General features: G+C 42.5%; 1 protein-coding gene across 1 annotated transcript in view; it reads left to right on the top strand.

Annotated features, from left to right (window-relative positions):
* The window catches only part of ANKMY1 (ankyrin repeat and MYND domain containing 1), a gene marked incomplete at its 5' end in the record, with an annotated part of 176,442 nt that overhangs the window by 153,084 nt on the left and 4,895 nt on the right, over nucleotides 1-18,463 (top strand). Inside the window, one exon of the mRNA XM_053711515.1 lies at nucleotides 6,799-6,952. Within this exon, the coding sequence (XP_053567490.1) occupies nucleotides 6,799-6,952 (154 nt within the window). The remainder of the gene's footprint in view (nucleotides 1-6,798; nucleotides 6,953-18,463) is intronic.

Here is an 18,463-nt window from a genome sequence, read left to right as displayed (position 1 = left end):
TTATATTTATTAACCCCTAATCTGCCGCCCACAACGTCGCCCCCACCTGCCTACACTTATTAACCCCTAATCTGCCGAGCGGACCACACCGCTACTATAATAAAGTTATTAACCCCTAATCCGCCTCACTAACCCTATAATAAATAGTATTAACCCCTAATCTGCCCTCCCTAACATCGCTGACACCTAACTTCAATTATTAACCCCTAATCTGCCGACCGGAGCTCACCGCTATTCTAATAAATTTATTAACCCCTAAAGCTAAGTCTAACCCTAACACTAACACCCCCCTAAGTTAAATATAATTTTAATCTAACGAAATTAATTAACTCTTATTAAATAAATTATTCCTATTTAAAGTTAAATACTTACCTGTAAAATAAATCCTAATATAGCTACAATATAAATTATAATTACATTGTAGCTATTTTAGGATTAATATTTATTTTACAGGCAACTTTGTAATTATTTTAACCAGGTACAATAGCTATTAAATAGTTAAGAACTATTTAATAGTTACCTAGTTAAAATAATTACAAAATTACCTGTAAAATAAATCCTAACCTAAGTTACAATTAAACCTAACACTATACTATCATTAAATTAATTAAATAAAATACCTACAATTACCTACAATTAAACCTAACACTACACTATCAATACATTAATTAAATACAATATCTACAAATAACTACAATGAAATAAACTAACTAAAGTACAAAAAATAAAAAAGAACTATGTTACAAAAATAAAAAAATATTTACAAACATAAGAAAAATATTACAACAATTTTAAACTAATTACACCTACTCTAAGCCCCCTAATAAAATAACAAAGACCCCCAAAATAAAAAATGCCCTACCCTATTCTAAATTACTAAAGTTCAAAGCTCTTTTACCTTACCAGCCCTGAACAGGGCCCTTTGCGGGGCATGCCCCAAGAAGTTCAGCTCTTTTGCCTGTAAAAAAAAACATACAATACCCCCCCCCAACATTACAACCCACCACCCACATACCCCTAATCTAACCCAAACCCCCCTTAAATAAACCTAACACTAAGCCCCTGAAGATCATCCTACCTTGTCTTCACCTCACCAGGTATCACCGATCCGTCCTGGCTCCAAAATCTTCATCCAACCCAAGCGGGGGCTGGCGATCCATCATCCGGTGGCTGAAGAGGTCCAGAAGAGGCTCCAAAGTCTTCATCCTATCCGGGAAGAAGAGGCGATCCGGACCGGCAACCATCTTGATCCAAGTGGCATCTTCTATCTTCATCCGATGACGACCGGCTCCATCCTGAAGACCTCCACCGCGGACCCATCTTCATCCGGCGACGTCCAACTGAAGAATGACGGTTCCTTTAAGGGACGTCATCCAAGATGGCGTCCCTCGAATTCCGATTGGCTGATAGGATTCTATCAGCCAATCGGAATTAAGGTAGGAATATTCTGATTGGCTGATGGAATCAGCCAATCAGAATCAAGATCAATCCGATTGGCTGATCCAATCAGCCAATCAGATTGAGCTCGCATTCTATTGGCTGATCGGAACAGCCAATAGAATGCGAGCTCAATCTGATTGGCATCCTATCAGCCAATTGGAATTCGAAGGACGCCATCTTGGATGACGTCCCTTAAAGGAACCGTCATTCTTCAGTTGGACGTCGCCGGATGAAGATGGGTCCGCGGTGGAGGTCTTCAGGATGGAGCCGGTCGTCATCGGATGAAGATAGAAGATGCCGCTTGGATCATCTTGGTTGCCGGTCCGGATCGCCTCTTCTTCCCGGATAGGATGAAGACTTTGGAGCCTCTTCTGGACCTCTTCAGCCACCGGATGATGGATCGCCAGCCCCCGCTTGGGTTGGATGAAGATTTTGGAGCCAGGACGGATCGGTGATATCTGGTGAGGTGAAGACAAGGTAGGATGATCTTCAGGGGCTTAGTGTTAGGTTTATTTAAGGGGGGTTTGGGTTAGATTAGGGGTATGTGGGTGGTGGGTTGTAATGTTGGGGGGGGTATTGTATGGTTTTTTTTACAGGCAAAAGAGCTGAACTTCTTGGGGCATGCCCCGCAAAGGGCCCTGTTCAGGGCTGGTAAGGTAAAAGAGCTTTGAACTTTAGTAATTTAGAATAGGGTAGGGCATTTTTTTATTTTGGGGGGCTTTGTTATTTTATTAGGGGGCTTAGAGTAGGTGTAATTAGTTTAACATTGTTGTAAGATTTTTCTTATGTTTGTAAATATTTTTTTATTTTTTGTAACTTAGTTCTTTTTTATTTTTTGTACTTTAGTTAGTTTATTTCATTGTAGTTATTTGTAGATATTGTATTTAATTAATGTATTGATAGTGTAGTGTTAGGTTTAATTGTAGATAATTGTAGATATTGTATTTAATTAATTTAATGATAGTGTAGTGTTAGGTTTAATTATAACTTAGGTTAGGATTTATTTTACAGGTAATTTTGTAATTATTTTAACTAGGTAACTATTAAATAGTTCTTAACTATTTAATAGCTATTGTACCTGGTTAAAATAATTACAAAGTTGCCTGTAAAATAAATATTAATCCTAAAATAGCTACAATGTAATTATAATTTATATTGTAGCTATATTAGGATTTATTTTACAGGTAAGTATTTAGCTTTAAATAGGAATAATTTATTTAATAAAAGTTAATTAATTTCGTTAGATTAAAATTATATTTAATTTAGGGGGGTGTTAGTGTTAGGGTTAGACTTAGCTTTAGGGGTTAATACATTTATTAGAATAGCGGTGAGCTCCGGTCGTCAGATTAGGGGTTAATAATTGAAGTTAGGTGTCGGCGATGTTAGGGAGGGCAGATTAGGGGTTAATACTATTTATTATAGGATTAGTGAGGCGGATTAGGGGTTAATAACTTTATTATAGTAGCGGTGCGGTCCGCTTGGCAGATTAGGGGTTAATAAGTGTAGGCAGGTGGAGGCGACGTTGAGGGGGGCAGATTAGGGGTTAATAAATATAATATAGGGGTCGGCGGTGTTAGGGGCAGCAGATTAGGGGTACATAGCTATAATGTAGGTGGCGGCGCTTTGCGGTCGGCAGATTAGGGGTTAATTATTGTAGGTAGCTGGCGGCGACGTTGTGGGGGGCAGGTTAGGGGTTAATAAATATTATACAGGGGTCGGCGATGTTAGGGGCAGCAGATTAGGGGTACATAAGTATAACGTAGGTGGCGGTCGGCAGATTAGGGGTTAAAAAAATTTAATCAAGTGGCGGCGATGTGGGGGGACCTCGGTTTAGGGGTACATAGGTAGTTTATGGGTGTTAGTGTACTTTAGAGCACAGTAGTTAAGAGCTTTATGAACCGGCGTTAGCCCAGAAAGCTCTTAACTACTGACTTTTTTCTGCGGCTGGAGTTTTGTCGTTAGAATTCTAACGCTCACTTCAGCCACGACTCTAAATACCGGAGTTAGAAAGATCCCATTGAAAAGATAGGATACGCAATTGACGTAAGGGGATCTGCGGTATGGAAAAGTCGCGGCTGAAAAGTGAGCGTTAGACCCTTTTTTGACTGACTCCAAATACCGGAGGTAGCCTAAAACCAGCGTTAGGAGCCTCTAACGCTGGTTTTCACGGCTACCGCCAAACTCCAAATCTAGGCCTAAATAATTCCTATTTAAAACGAAATACTTACCTGTAAAATAAACCCTAAGCTAGCTACAATATAACTAATAGTTACATTGTATCTAGCTTAGGTTTTATTTTTATTTTACAGGCAAGTTTGTATTTATTTTAACTAGGTAGAATAGTTACTAAATAGTTATTAACTATTTACTAACTACCTATCTAAAATAAATACAAATTTACCTGTAAAATAAAACCTAACCTGTCTTACACTAACACCTAACCTAACCCTACAATTAAATACAATTCTCTAAATTAAATACAATTAGCTAAATTACAAAAAAAACTAAACACTAAATTACAGAAAATAAAAAACAAATTACAAGATCTTTAAACTAATTACACCTAATCTAATAGCCCTATCAAAATAAAAAAGCCCACCCAAAATAACAAAAAACCCTAGCGGAGCGGAGCGGCTCCATCTTCAATACATCCGGTGCCAATCGGAATTAAGGTTGAAAAATTCCTATTGGCTGATGCAATCAGCCAATTGGATTGAACTTCAATCCTATTGGCTGATGCAATCAGCCAATAGGATTAAGCTTGCATTCTATTGGCTGATTGCATCAGCCAATAGGATTTTTTTCAACCTTAATTCCGATTGGCTGATAGTATTCTATCAGCCAATCAGAATCTAAGGGATGCCATCTTGGATGACGTCATTTAAAGGAACCTTCATTGTAGAAGAAGCCGTCGATTGAAGAGGATGCTCCACGCCGGATGTCTTGAAGATGGAGCCACTCCGCGTCGGAAGGATGAAGATAGAAGATGCCGTCTGGGTGAAGACTTCTCCCGGCTTCGTTGAGGGTGGATGTCCGATCTTCAAAACTGTAAGTGGATCTTCGGGGGTTAGTGGATTTTTTAAGGGTGTATTGGGTGGGTTTTATTTTTAGGTTAGGGCTTTGGGCCGCAATAGAGCTAAATGCCCTTTTAAGGGCAATGCCCATCCAAATGCCCTTTTCAGGGCAATGGGGAGCGTAGGTTTTTTTAGTTAGGGTTTTATTTGGGGGGTTGGTTGTGTGGGTGGTGGGTTTTACTGTTGGGGTGGTTGTTTGTATTATTATTTTTTTACAGGTAAAAGAGCTGATTTCTTTGGGGCAATGCCCTGCAAAAGGCCCTTTTAAGGGCTATTGGTAGTTTAGTTTAGGCTAGGGTTTTTTTTTATTTTGGGGGGCTTTTTTATTTTGATAGGACTATTAGATTAGGTGTAATTAGTTTAAAGATCTTGTAATTTGTATTTTATTTTCTGTAATTTAGTGGGGTTTTTTTTGTAATTTAGCTAATTGTATTTAATTTAGGGAATTGTATTTCATTGTAGGGTTAGGTTAGGTGTTAGTGTAAGACAGGTTAGGTTTTATTTTACAGGTAAATTTGTATTTATTTTAGCTAGGTAGTTAGTAAATAGTTAATAACTATTTAGTAACTATTCTACCTAGTTAAAATAAATACAAACTTGCCTGTAAAATAAAAATAAACCCTAAGATAGCTACAATGTAACTATTAGTTATATTGTAGCTAGCTTAGGGTTTATTTTACAGGTAAGTATTTCATTTTAAATAGGAATTATTTAGTTATTAATATTAGGTTTTATTTAGATTTATTTTAATTATATTTAAATTAGGGGGGTTAGGGTTAGACTTAGGGTTAGGGGGTTAATAACTTTAGTATAGTGGTGGCAGATTAGGGGTTAATAAATGTAGGTAGGTGGCGGCGATGTTAGGGGCGGCAGATTAGCGGTTAAAAATATTTAACTAGTGTTTGCGATGCGGGAGTGCGGCGGTTTAGGGGTTAATATGTTTATTATAGTGGCGGCGATATCCAGAGCGGCAGATTAGGGGCTAATAAGTATAATGTAGGTGTCGGCGATGTTGGGGCGGCAGATTAGGGGTTAATAAATATAATGTAGGTGTCGGCGATGTTGGGGGCAGCAGATTAGGGGTTAATAAGTATAATGTAGGTGGCGGCGATGTCCAGAGCGGCAGATTAGCGGTTAATAAGTATAATGTAGGTGTCGGCGATGTCAGGGGCGGCAGATTAGGGGTTAATAAGTGTAAGATTAGCAGTGTTTAGACTCAGGGTTCATGTTAGGGTGTTAGGTGTAAACATAAATTTTGGTTCCCCATAGGAATCAATGGGGCTGCGTTACTGAACTTTACGCTGCTTTTTTGCAGGTGTTAGGCTTTTTTTCAGCCGGCTCTCCCCATTGATGTCTATGAGGAAATCGTGCACGAGCATGTACAACCAGCTCACCGCTGACTTAAGCAGAGCTGGTATTGGAGTGCGGTATGGAGCACAATTTTGCTCTACACTCACTTCTTGCCTTTTAACGCCGGGTTTATAAAAACCTGTAATACCAGCGCTGTAGGAAAGTGAGCGGTGACAATAACGTGCAAGTTAGCAACGCACAGCTCATAACGCAAAACTCGTAATCTAGCCGTAAATATTTTACAAAAAATTATTTTATATATATAGGAATGTAAAGTATTCCTACCTCTTTTGGGTTTAGCGCAGTTGGTCTAGCGCAGTGTCAGGTTAGCACGCAAGCGATAACTGCTAGTTTTTTTCCCAGCATGCTCCATAAAAGACTATGCGGAGAACTTTACGCTGTCATGAAGTTTGTGCGTGTCGATCTTTAGCTTGTGCTCTTTTTACTTTCAACTTGTAATATGCGCACTAATGCAGCCAAAATATTTTTTTTCTTTGAACACAGCACGCGAGCAGAAAAATAATTTAGTGCGCCACTTGTAATATAGTCCTAAATTAGTGCAGACTCCTATAACAATCTCAGCCCAAAGTTTATTTTGTTTGCAATACAAAAGTACCAGGCATGCCACATTATCTTCGAGTATCTAGTATAGCAAGACAGCTTAAATGGTGCTTACCAGGAAAGCCTTACAGTTCTGCCTGTAAATCATGTTATTCTGTTAAATAATGTGAGCAATGTTCTTATTTAGAGAAGTTTGGAGTTTTTCTTAAACTAATATGAAATTCACACCTGGGGATTATTTTTCCTTTTGTCTTCTGCTTAAAGCTGTCATTACCTTTTGTTGCACAACACACAGTGCAGATGGTGCCATGAAGAAAATAAAGATGCATGTTTCTCTGCATTTATACATTACACACTACTTTTTATGTTGCAGGATAAAAGAATAGCACAGACACCTTACCATGCTCTGTCAGCAGAAGAGCGGGAGACTTTCAATGCCCGGAAAAAGCTGTTGGAGCACTTGGGAAACCTCACCAGGGAAGCATTGGTACAGAAAGAGAAGGAATGGACGACTGAAGGCATCGTCCGTAAGTATGCACTGCACTGTTGTTTCACACCTGGAGCCTGAGCAATAACTGTGTGTACAGACGTCTGCAACCTGCACAGTAAGATGTTTGCTCCCTGCACAGTAACTGGGTCTGTGTGTGCAATCGTTTGCTCCCTGCACTGTAACTCGGGTCTGTGTGTACAGACATCTGCTCCCTGCAGAGTAACTACGTCTGTGTGAACAGACATTTGCTCCCTGCACAGTAACTGGGTGTACATACGTCTAATCCTCGCGCAATAACTGTATGCACAGACGATTGCAACCTGCACACTAAATCTGTGTACAGACGTCTGCTCCCGGCACAATAACTAGAACTGTGTGTACAGACTTCTGCTTCGTGCACAGTAACTGTGTGTACAGATGTTTGCTTCCTGCACAGTAACTGTATGTACAGACGTTTGCTCCCTGCACAGTAACTAGGTTTGTGTGTACAGATGTCTGCTCCCTGCACAGTAATTGGGTCTATGTGTACAAACGTCTGCTTCCTGCACAGTAACTGGGTCTGTGTGTACAGACGTCTGCTCCCTGCCCAGTAACTAGGTCTGTGTGTACAGATGTCTGCTCCCTGCACAGTAACTGTGTGTAAAGACGTTTGCTCCCTGCACAGTAATTGTGTGTACAGACGTTTGCTCCCTGCACAGTAACTGTGTGTACATACGCTTGCTCCCTGCACAGTAACTGTGTGTACAGATATCTGCTCCCTGCACAGTAACTGTGTGTACAGATGTCTGCTCCCTGCACAGTAACTGTGTGTACAGACATCTGCTCCCTGCACAGTAACTGTGTGTACAGGTGTCTGCTCCCTGCACAGTAATTGGATCTGTGTGTACATACTTCTGCTTCCTGCATATTAACTGGGTCTGTGTGTACAGACGTATGCTCCGTGCACAGTAACTGGGTCTGTGTGTACAGATGTCTGCTCCCTGCACAGTAACTGTGTGTACAGACATTTGCTCCCTGCACAGTAACTGTGTCTGATCAAACGTTTGCTCCCTGCAGAGTAACTGTGTGTACAGACGTCTGCTCCCTGCACAGTAACTGTGTGCATAGACGTTTGCTCCCTGCACAGTAACTGTGTGTACAGACATCTGCTCCCTGCACAGTAACTGTGTTTACAGACGTTTGCTCACTGCACACTAACTGTGTGTACATACGTTTGCTCCCTGCACAGTAACTGTGTGTGTAGACGTCTGCTCCCTGCACAGTAACTGTGTGTACAGACATCTGCTCCCTGCACAGTAACTGTGTGTACAGACATCTGCTCCCTGCACAGTAACTGTGTGTACAGACGTCTGCTCCCTGCACAGTAACTGTGTGTACAGACGTCTGCTTCCTGCACAGTAACTGTGTGTACAGACATCTGCTCCCTGCACAGTAACTGTGTGTACAGACGTCTGCTCCCTGCAGAGTAACTAGGTCTTTGTGTACAGATGTCTGCTCCCTGCACAGTAACTGGGTTTGTGTGTACAGACATCTGCTCCGTGCACAGTAACTGGGTCTGTGTGTACAGATATCTGCTCCCTGCACAGTAACTGGGTCTGATCAAACGTTTGCTCCCTGCAGAGTAACTGTGTTTACAGATGTCTGCTCCCTGCACAGTAACTGGGTTTGTGTGTACAGACATCTGCTCCGTGCACAGTAACTGGGTCTGTGTGTACAGACGTTTGCTCCCTGGACAGTAACTGTGTCTGATCAAACGTTTGCTCCCTGCAGAGTAACTGTGTGCATAGACGTTTGCTCCCTGCTCAGTAACTGTGTGTACAGACGTCTGCTCCCTGCACAGTAACTGTGTTTACAGATGTTTGCTCCCTGCACACTAACTGTGTGTACATACGTTTGCTCCCTGCACAGTAACTGTGTGTACAGACGTCTGCTCCCTGCACAGTAACTGTGTGTACAGACATCTGCTCCCTGCACAGTAACTGTGTGTACAGACGTCTGCTCCCTGCACAGTAACTGTGTGTACAGACATCTGCTCCCTGCACAGTAACTGTGTGTACAGACGTCTGCTCCCTGCACAGTAACTGTGTGTACAGACGTCTGCTCCCTGCACAGTAACTGTGTGTACAGACGTCTGCTTCCTGCACAGTAACTGTGTGTACAGACATCTGCTCCCTGCATAGTAACTGTGTGTACAGACGTCTGCTCCCTGCACAGTAACTGTGTGTACAGACGTCTGCTCCCTGCACAGTAACTGTGTGTACAGACGTCTGCTTCCTGCACAGTAACTGTGTGTACAGGTGTCTGCTCCCTGCACAGTAACTGTGTGTACAGACGTCTGCTTCCTGCACAGTAACTGTGTGTACAGACGTCTGCTCCCTGCACAGTAACTGTGTGTACAGACATCTGCTCCCTGCACAGTAACTGTGTGTACAGACGTCTGCTCCCTGCACAGTAACTGTGTGTACAGACATCTGCTCCCTGCACAGTAACTGTGTGTACAGACGTCTGCTCCCTGCACAGTAACTGTGTGTACAGACGTCTGCTCCCTGCACAGTAACTGTGTGTACAGACGTCTGCTTCCTGCACAGTAACTGTGTGTACAGACATCTGCTCCCTGCATAGTAACTGTGTGTACAGACGTCTGCTCCCTGCAGAGTAACTAGGTCTTTGTTTACAGACGTCTGCTCCCTGCACAGTAACTAGGTCTTTGTGTACAGATGTCTGCTCCCTGCACAGTAACTGGGTCTGTGTGTACAGACGTCTGCTCCGTGCACAGTAACTGGGTCTGTGTGTGCAGATGTCTGCTCCCTGCACAGTAACTGGGTTTGAGTTGTTCTTGAGACTGTTCAATATAGCGGGGACCCGGACCGACCATGGGAAGCGGAGCGGTAAGCTTGACCAACTGATTGATGAATACAAGTATGGTAAGCAATTCCGGTGAACAATATGCCTGCACTCATACATGGACTGAATAAAAGGTTGAATTAATTGCTTTTTTGCTCCCTGAATCTGCATTTGAAGAGTTTTGCATATGGAATGATTTGCTATATGTCTGCATATAAGGGTACTGGATAACAGATATAAGGTTGTTTCCTGACAGACATTCCGCTGTACCTTGAGCCACCTGTCGTTTGTTCCTGTGTGTACAGACATCTGCTCCCTGCACAATAACTGGGTCTGTGTGTACAGATGTGTGCTCCCTGCACAGTAACTGGGTCTGTGTGTACAGACGTCTGCTCCCTGCACAGTAACTGTGTGTACAGACGTCTGCTCCCTGCACAGTAACTGTGTGTACAGACGTCTGCTCCCTGCACAGTAACTGTGTGTACAGACGTCTGCTCCCTGCACAGTAACTGTGTTTACAGACATCTGCTCCCTGCACAATAACTGGGTCTGTGTGCATAGACGTTTGCTCCCTGCACAGTAACTGGGTCTGTGTGTACAGACGTCTGCTCCCTGCACAGTAACTGTGTTTACAGACGTCTGCTCCCTGCACACTAACTGTGTGTACAGACATTTGCTCCCTGCACAGTAACTGGGTCTGTGTGTACAGGCATTTGCTCCCTGCACAGTAACTGGGTCTGTGTGTACAAACATCTGCTCCCTGCACAGTAACTGGGTCCGTGTGTACCGACGTCTGCTCCCCGCACAGTAACTGGTTCTGTGTGTACAGATGCATGCTCCCTGCACTGTAACTTTGTGTTCAGATGTCTGCTCCCTTATTATTATTATTATTATCGGTTATTTGTAGAGCGCCAACAGATTCCGCAGCGCTATAAACAAAGGCTGAGTAGAACCAAACATATATAGAGATCAAACGGGTAGAGGGCCCTGCCAAAATTCGCACTGTTGTAGTCAGCTCTTAAGAAGGTGATCTACAAACAGCTGGACTCTTAGGCTTACATGCTAAGGGGGTTCAGGAGATAGCTATGGAGGAGAGGAACTGGTATAAAGAAAGGTTAGTGTAGATTGTATGCATCCCTGAACATTAGAGTCTTTTGGGAGCGCTTGAAACTTTCAAAACTAGGGGAGAGTCTTGTGGAGCTAGGCAGAGAGTTCCACAAGATGGGAGCCAGTCTGGAAAAGTCCTGTAAACGGGAGTGTGAGGAGGTAACAAGAAAGGAGGAGAGGAGGTCATGAGCTGAGCGAAGGGGATGGGAGGGAGAGTATCTGGAGACAACGTCTGAGATATAGGGGGGAGCAGTGCAGTTGAGGGCTTTGTATGTCAGAGTGAGAATTTTGTGTTTAATCCTAGAGGCAAGAGGATGCCCATGAAGGGATTGGCAGAGAGGTGCAGCAGATGAAGAGCGATGTGTAAGGAAGATGAGCCTGGCAGAGGAATTCATTATGGATTGTAAAGGAGCTAGGCAGCAGCTGGGGAGACCAGAGAGGACAGAGTTGCAGTAATCGAGGCAGAAATGGATGAGAGAGTGGATTAAAATCTTAGTTGTGTCTTGTGTAAGGAAATGTCTAATTTTAGAGATGTTTTTAAGGTGGAAGCAGCAGGCTTTAGCCAAGGACTGAATGTGAGGAGTGAAAGAAAGATCTGAGTCAAATGTGACCCCAAGACATCGGGCATGCGGGGTAGGGGTAATGATGGAGTTCTCAACAGTTATAGAGAGATTGGGGGTGGAGATTTTGGAAGAAGGGGGGAAATAAGGAGCTCAGTTTTGGAGAGATTTAGCTTGAGGTAGTGAGAGGACATCCAGGAAGAGATGTGAGAAAGACAGTTAGTGACACGGGTTAGCAAGGAAGGAGATAGGTCTGGTGCATAGAAGTAGATTTGGGTGTCGTTGGCATACAAATGATATTCGAAACCGTGGGACTTAATTAGGGAACCTAATGACGTGTAGATTGAGAAGAGAACGGGACCAAGGACATAGCCTTGCAGTACCCGACAGAAAGTGGTGACGGGGCAGAGGAGGCCCCAGAGAAGGCTACACTAAAGGTACGGTTTGACAGGTAGGAAGAAAACCACTAGAGGGCTGTGTCACAAATGCTGAAGGATTGGAGGGTTTGGCGCAAAAGAGGGTGGTCAACAGTATCAAAGGCTGCGGACAGATCAAGGAGGATAAGCAGAGAGAAGTGGCCTCTTGATTTTGCTGTAAGTAGGTCGTTGGTAACCTTAACAATTGCTGTCTCTGTGGAGTGATGGGGACGAAATCCAGATTGCAGTGGATCAAGGAGGAAGTTTAATGTAAGGAAATGGGATAGGCGTGCATATACTAGCTTTTCGAGAAGCTTTGAGGCAAGAGGTAGGAGGTAAATAGGGCTGTAGTTGGATGGGGAGGTTGGATCAAGGTGTGACCAGTGCATGTTTCAGAGATGAGGGAAATATACAGGTGCAGAGGGAGAGGTTGAAAATGTGTGTGAGTGTGTGCTCCCTGCACAGTAACTAGGTCTGTGTGTACAGACGTCTGCTCCTTGCACAATAACTGTGTGTACAGACATCTTTAACCTGCACCATAACTGTGTGTACAGACGTCTGCTCCCTTCAGAGTAACTGGGTCTGTCTGTACAGACATTTGCTCCCTGCACAGTAACTGGGTCTGTGTGTACAGATGTCTGCTCCCTGCACAGTAACTGGGTCTGTGTGTACAGACGTCTGCTCCCTGCTCATTAACTGGGTCTGTGTGTACAGACGTCTGCTCCCTGCACAGTAACTGGGTCTGTATGTTCAGATGTCTGCTCCCTGCACAGTAACTAGGTCTGTGTGTACAGACATCTGCTCCCTGCACAGTAACTAGGTCTGTATGTTCAGATGTCTGCTCCCTGCACAGTAACTAGGTCTGTATGTTCAGATGTCTGCTCCCTGCACAGTAACTGGGTTTGTATGTACTGGTGTCTGCTCCCTGCACAGTAACTGGGTCTATATGTTCAGATGTTTGCTCCCTGCACAGTAACTAGGTCTGTGTGTACAGACGTCTGCTCCCTGCACAGTAACTAGGTCTGTGTGTACAGGGGCGCGATCCGATATACGGCGTAGTTTGCGGCGCAAGCGAGGGAACCCGCGTCGCCCGCAGTTTCAGCTCGCAACTCGAGCTATCCAATATACGGCGCCGTCAGTTTCTAAAGTGCCGTAAGTCTCACAAACCAGCGATGTCCAGAAATCTGCGTAAGTACAAATTTCTGGAGTCGCCAGTTACTTACGCCACGTTAGAAACTGGCGGCGCCTACAAAACCTGACTAAAGTCTAATACTCCCGTAACTGTCTAACACGCCTCCCAAACATAACCCGACACGTCTAACCCTCTATCCGCTATCCCCCCTCACTATCCTAACAATAAAATATGTATTAACCCCTAAACCGCCGCTCCCGGACCCTGCCGCCACCTAATAAAGTTATTAACCCCAAAACCGCCGCTCACGGACCCCGCCGCCAGCTATATTAAATCTATAACCCCCTAAAGTGAGCCCCTACCCCGCCGCCATCTATTTTAAAATTATTAACCCCTAATTTAATCCCCCTACCCCGCCGCAATCTATATTAAATTATTTAACCCCTAATCTAATCCCCCTACCCCGCCGCCAGCTATATTAATATTAACCCCTAATCTAATATCCCTAAAGTAATAAACTCTATTACCAGCCCTTAAAAGGGCCTTTTGCTGGGCTTTGCCCCAAAGTAAACAGCTCTTTTGCCCTATAACCTGCCCTCCCTACACCGCCGCCACCTATATTAATAGTATTAACCCCTAATGTAAGCCCCTTACACCGCCGCCATCTCTATTAAAATTATTAACTCCTAATTTAATTTACCTACCCCGCCGCCAGCTATATTATCTATATTAACCCTAAGTATATTATAGTTAATATAGTTATTACATTATATATATTAACTATATTAACCCTAATTATATTAGGGTTAATATAGTAACTATAGTATTTATATTAACTATATTAACTCTATCTAACCCTAACACCCCTAACTAAATTCTTATTAAATAAATCTAATTCGTATTATAAACTAAAATATTCCTATTTAAATCTAAATACTTACCTATAAAATAAACCCTAAGATAGCTACAATATAATTAATAATTACATTGTAGCTATGTTAGGGTTTATATTTATTTTACAGGTAAATTGTTAATTATTTTAACTAGGTATAATAGCTATTAAATAGTTATTAACTATTTAATAGCTACCTAGTTAAAATAATTACCCAATTACCTGTAAAATAAATCCTAACCTAAGTTACAAATACACCTACACTATCAATAAATTAAATAAACTACAAATATCTATCTAAAAATACAATTAAATAAACTAAACTAAATTACAAAAAAAAAAGATTACAGCAATTTTAAGCTAATTACACCTATTCTAAGCCCCCTAATAAAATAATAAAGCCCCCCAAAATAAAAAAAATTCCCTGCCCTATTCTAAATTAAAAAAAGTTCAAAGCTCTTTACCTTACCAGCCCTTAAAGGGCCTTTTGCGGGGCATGCCCCAAAGAATTCAGCTCTTTTGCATTTAAATAAATATACAATACCCCCCCCCCAACATTGCAACCCACCACCCACATACCCCTATTCTAAACCCACCCAAACCCCCCTTAAAAAAACCTAACACTACCCCCCTGAAGATCTCCCTACCTTGTCTTCACCCAGCCGGGCAGAACTCCTCATCCGATCCGGGCGATGTCTTCTTCCATCCGGCCGATGTCTTCATCCAAGCGGCGGCGAGGTCTTCATCCATCCCGGCGATGTCTTCAAGCAACCGGAATTTTCAATCTTCTTTCTTTGCTCCGCCGACGCGGAGCATCCATCCAGGCCGACGGACTAACGACGAATGAGGTACCTTTAAATGACGTGATCCAAGATGGCGTCCGTCTAATTCCGATTGGCTGATAGGATTCTATCAGCCAATCGGAATTAAGGTAGAAAAATCTGATTGGCTGATTGAATCAGCCAATCAGATTCAAGTTCAATCCGATTGGCTGAACCAATCAGCCAATCGGATTGAACTTGAATCTGATTGGCTGATTCAATCAGCCAATCAGATTTTTCTACCTTAATTCCGATTGGCTGATAGAATCCTATCAGCCAATCGGAATTCGACGGACCCCATATTGGATGACGTCATTTAAAGGTACCTCATTCGTCGTTAGTCCGTCGGCCTGGATGGATGCACCGCGTCGGCGGAGCGAAGAAAGAAGATTGAAAATTCCGGTTGCTTGAAGACATCGCCGGGATGGATGAAGACCTCGCCGCCGCTTGGATGAAGACATCGGCCGGATGGAAGAAGACTTTGCCGCCGCTTGGATGAAGACATCACCGGGATGAAGACTTCTTCTTTGCCGCTTGGATGAAGACATCGCCCGGATCGGATGAGGAGTTCTGCCCGGCTGGGTGAAGACAAGGTAGGGAGATCTTCAGGGGGGTAGTGTTAGTTTTTTTTAAGGGGGGTTTGGGTGGGTTTAGAATAGGGGTATGTGGGTTGTAATGTTGGGGGGGGGGTATTGTATATTTATTTAAGTGCAAAAGAGCTGAATTCTTTGGGGCATGCCCCGCAAAAGGCCCTTTTAAGGGCTGGTAAGGTAAAGAGCTTTGAACTTTTTTTAATTTAGAATAGGGCAGGGAATTTTTTTTATTTTGGGGGGCTTTATTATTTTATTAGGGGGCTTAGAATAGGTGTAATTAGCTTAAAATTGCTGTAATCTTTTTTTTTTTTGTAATTTAGTGTTTGTTTTTTTTTTGTAATTTAGTTTAGTTTATTTAATTGTATTTTTAGATAGATATTTGTAGTTTATTTAATTTATTGATAGTGTAGGTGTATTTGTAACTTAGGTTAGGATTTATTTTACAGGTAATTGGGTAATTATTTTAACTAGGTAGCTATTAAATAGTTAATAACTATTTAATAGTTATTATACCTAGTTAAAATAATTAACAATTTACCTGTAAAATAAATATAAACCCTAACATAGCTACAATGTAATTATTAATTATATTGTAGCTATCTTAGGGTTTATTTTATAGGTAAGTATTTAGATTTAAATAGGAATATTTTAGTTTATAATATGAATTAGATTTATTTAATAAGAATTTAGTTAGGGGTGTTAGGGTTAGATAGAGTTAATATAGTTAATATAAATACTATAGTTACTATATTAACTATATTAACCCTAATATATTTAGGGTTAATATAGTTAATATATATAATGTAATAACTATATTAACTATAATATACTTAGGGTTAATATAGATAATATAGCTGGCGGCGGGGTAGGTAGATTAAATTAGGGGTTAATAATTTTAATAGAGATGGCGGCGGTGTAAGGGGCTTACATTAGGGGTTAATACTATTAATATAGGTGGCGGCGGTGTAGGGAGGGCAGGTTATAGGGCAAAAGAGCTGTTTACTTTGGGGCAAAGCCCCGCAAAAGGCCCTTTTAAGGGCTGGTAATAGAGTTTATTACTTTAGGGATATTAGATTAGCAGTTAATATTAATATAGCTGGCGGCGGGGTAGGGGGATTAGATTAGGGGTTAAATAATTTAATATAGATTGCGGCGGGGTAGGGGGATTAAATTAGGGGTTAATAATTTTAAAATAGATGGCGGCGGGGTAGGGGCTCACTTTAGGGGGTTATAGATTTAATATAGCTGGCGGCGGGGTCCGTGAGCGGCGGTTTTGGGGTTAATAACTTTATTAGGTGGCGGCAGGGTCCGGGAGTTTATTACTTTAGGGGGATTAGATTAGGGGTTAATAATATTAATATAGCTGGCGGCGGTATAGGGGGATTAGATTAGGGGTTAATAATTTTTATATAGGTGGCGGCGGTGTAAGGGGTCAGATTAGGGGATAGATAAGGTAGATGGCGGCGGTGTAAGGGGTTCACATTAGGGGATAGATAAGGTAGATGGCGGCGGTTTTAGGGGCTCACAGTAGGGGGTTAGTTTATGTAGATGGCGGCGGGGTCCGGGAGCGGCGGTTTAGAGGTTAATAACTTTATTAGGGATTGCGGCGGGGGATCGCGGTTGACAGGTAGATAGACATTGCGCATGCGTTAGGTGTTAGGTTTTATTTAGCAGATTGCGGGTGACAGCTAGATAGACATTGCGCATGCGTTAGGTGTTAGGTTTATTTTCTAGCTAGTTTAGGGAGTTACGGGGCTCCAATAGTCAGCGTAAGACTTCTTACGGCTGCTTTTTGTGGCGAGGTGAAAATGGAGTAAGATTTCTCCATTTTTGCCACGTAAGTCCTTACGCTGTATATTGGATACCAAACTGCGCTGGTTTGGTATACCTGCCTATGGCCCAAAAAACTACGGGCGACGGCAGAAATATACGCGCGTAACTTCTAAGTTACGCCGTATATAGGATACCAAACCAGCGCAAATATTGGCGTCGCCGGCTTTTGCGGGCGACGATTTTTATCGGATCGGGCCCCAGATGTCTGCTCCCTGCTCATTAACTGGGTCTGTGTGTACAGACGTCTGCGCCCTGCACAGTAACTAGGTCTGTGTGTACAGACGTCTGCTCCCTGCACAGTAACTGGGTCTGTATGTACAGACGTCTGCTCCCTGCACAGTAACTGGGTCTGTGTGTACAGACGTCTGCTCCCTGCACAGTAACTGTGTCTGTGTGTACAGACGTCTGCTCCCTGCACAGTAACTGGGTCTGTGTGTACAGACGTCTGCTCCCTGCACAGTAACTGGGTCTGTGTGTACAGACGTCTGCTCCCTGCACAGTAACTGGGTCTGTGTGTACAGACGTCTGCTCCCTGCACATTAACTGGGTCTGTGTTTACAGATGTCTGCTCCCTGCACAGTAACTGTGTGTACAGACATCTGCTCCCTGCACAGTAACTAGGTCTGTGTGTACAGATGTCTGCTCCCTGCACAGTAACTGTGTGTACAGACATCTGCTCCCTGCACAGTAACTAGGTCTGTGTGTACAGATGTCTGCTCCCTGCACAGTAACTGTGTGTACAGACATCTGCTCCCTGCACAGTAACTAGGTCTGTGTGTACAGACGTCTGCTCCCTGCACAGTAACTGTGTGTACAGACATCTGCTCCCTGCACAATATAAATATAACTTTAAACTCTTACCAGTACAACACCTTGTCATATACCATATCACTTTAACATACTTTTTATACATTTATTTCAATAATAAACAAATACTTAGGGGTAGATTTCCATACGGAGCTTGATAAATCGGCCGCCAGATATTTTAATATATATATATGTGTGTGTGTGTGTGTAATAATTTTATTCTAACATGCTTTACATGTAATTTAATGTACTTTTATTGTAGCCCTAACACTTTACTTCAGGTCTCCAGTCGCGCTAACTTTATCTTGCAAGGAATGTTTAGTGCAGCGGCATACTAAAGAGCTGTCGGCCATGCTAAACATTCTCTTGTTATTCTGTTTAATGGTTGACTTGTAATACCAGACTCTCTGTGCTATACATAGTGCAGGCCCACTGTATTGATAGGGAACACAGCTCTATCAGTAGCGCTCCAGATGTAATCTGGTCCTTTATAAAGGAAAATATAACAACCTTGCAATATGTATTATTTATGTGATTATTTGC

Source organism: Bombina bombina, chromosome 4 (assembly GCF_027579735.1).
Source record: "Bombina bombina isolate aBomBom1 chromosome 4, aBomBom1.pri, whole genome shotgun sequence".
In the NCBI taxonomy this organism is placed as follows: domain Eukaryota; kingdom Metazoa; phylum Chordata; class Amphibia; order Anura; family Bombinatoridae; genus Bombina; species Bombina bombina.
The sequence above is the reverse complement of the archived record's forward strand: the minus strand, read 5'-3'. Positions and strand labels throughout refer to the sequence as shown.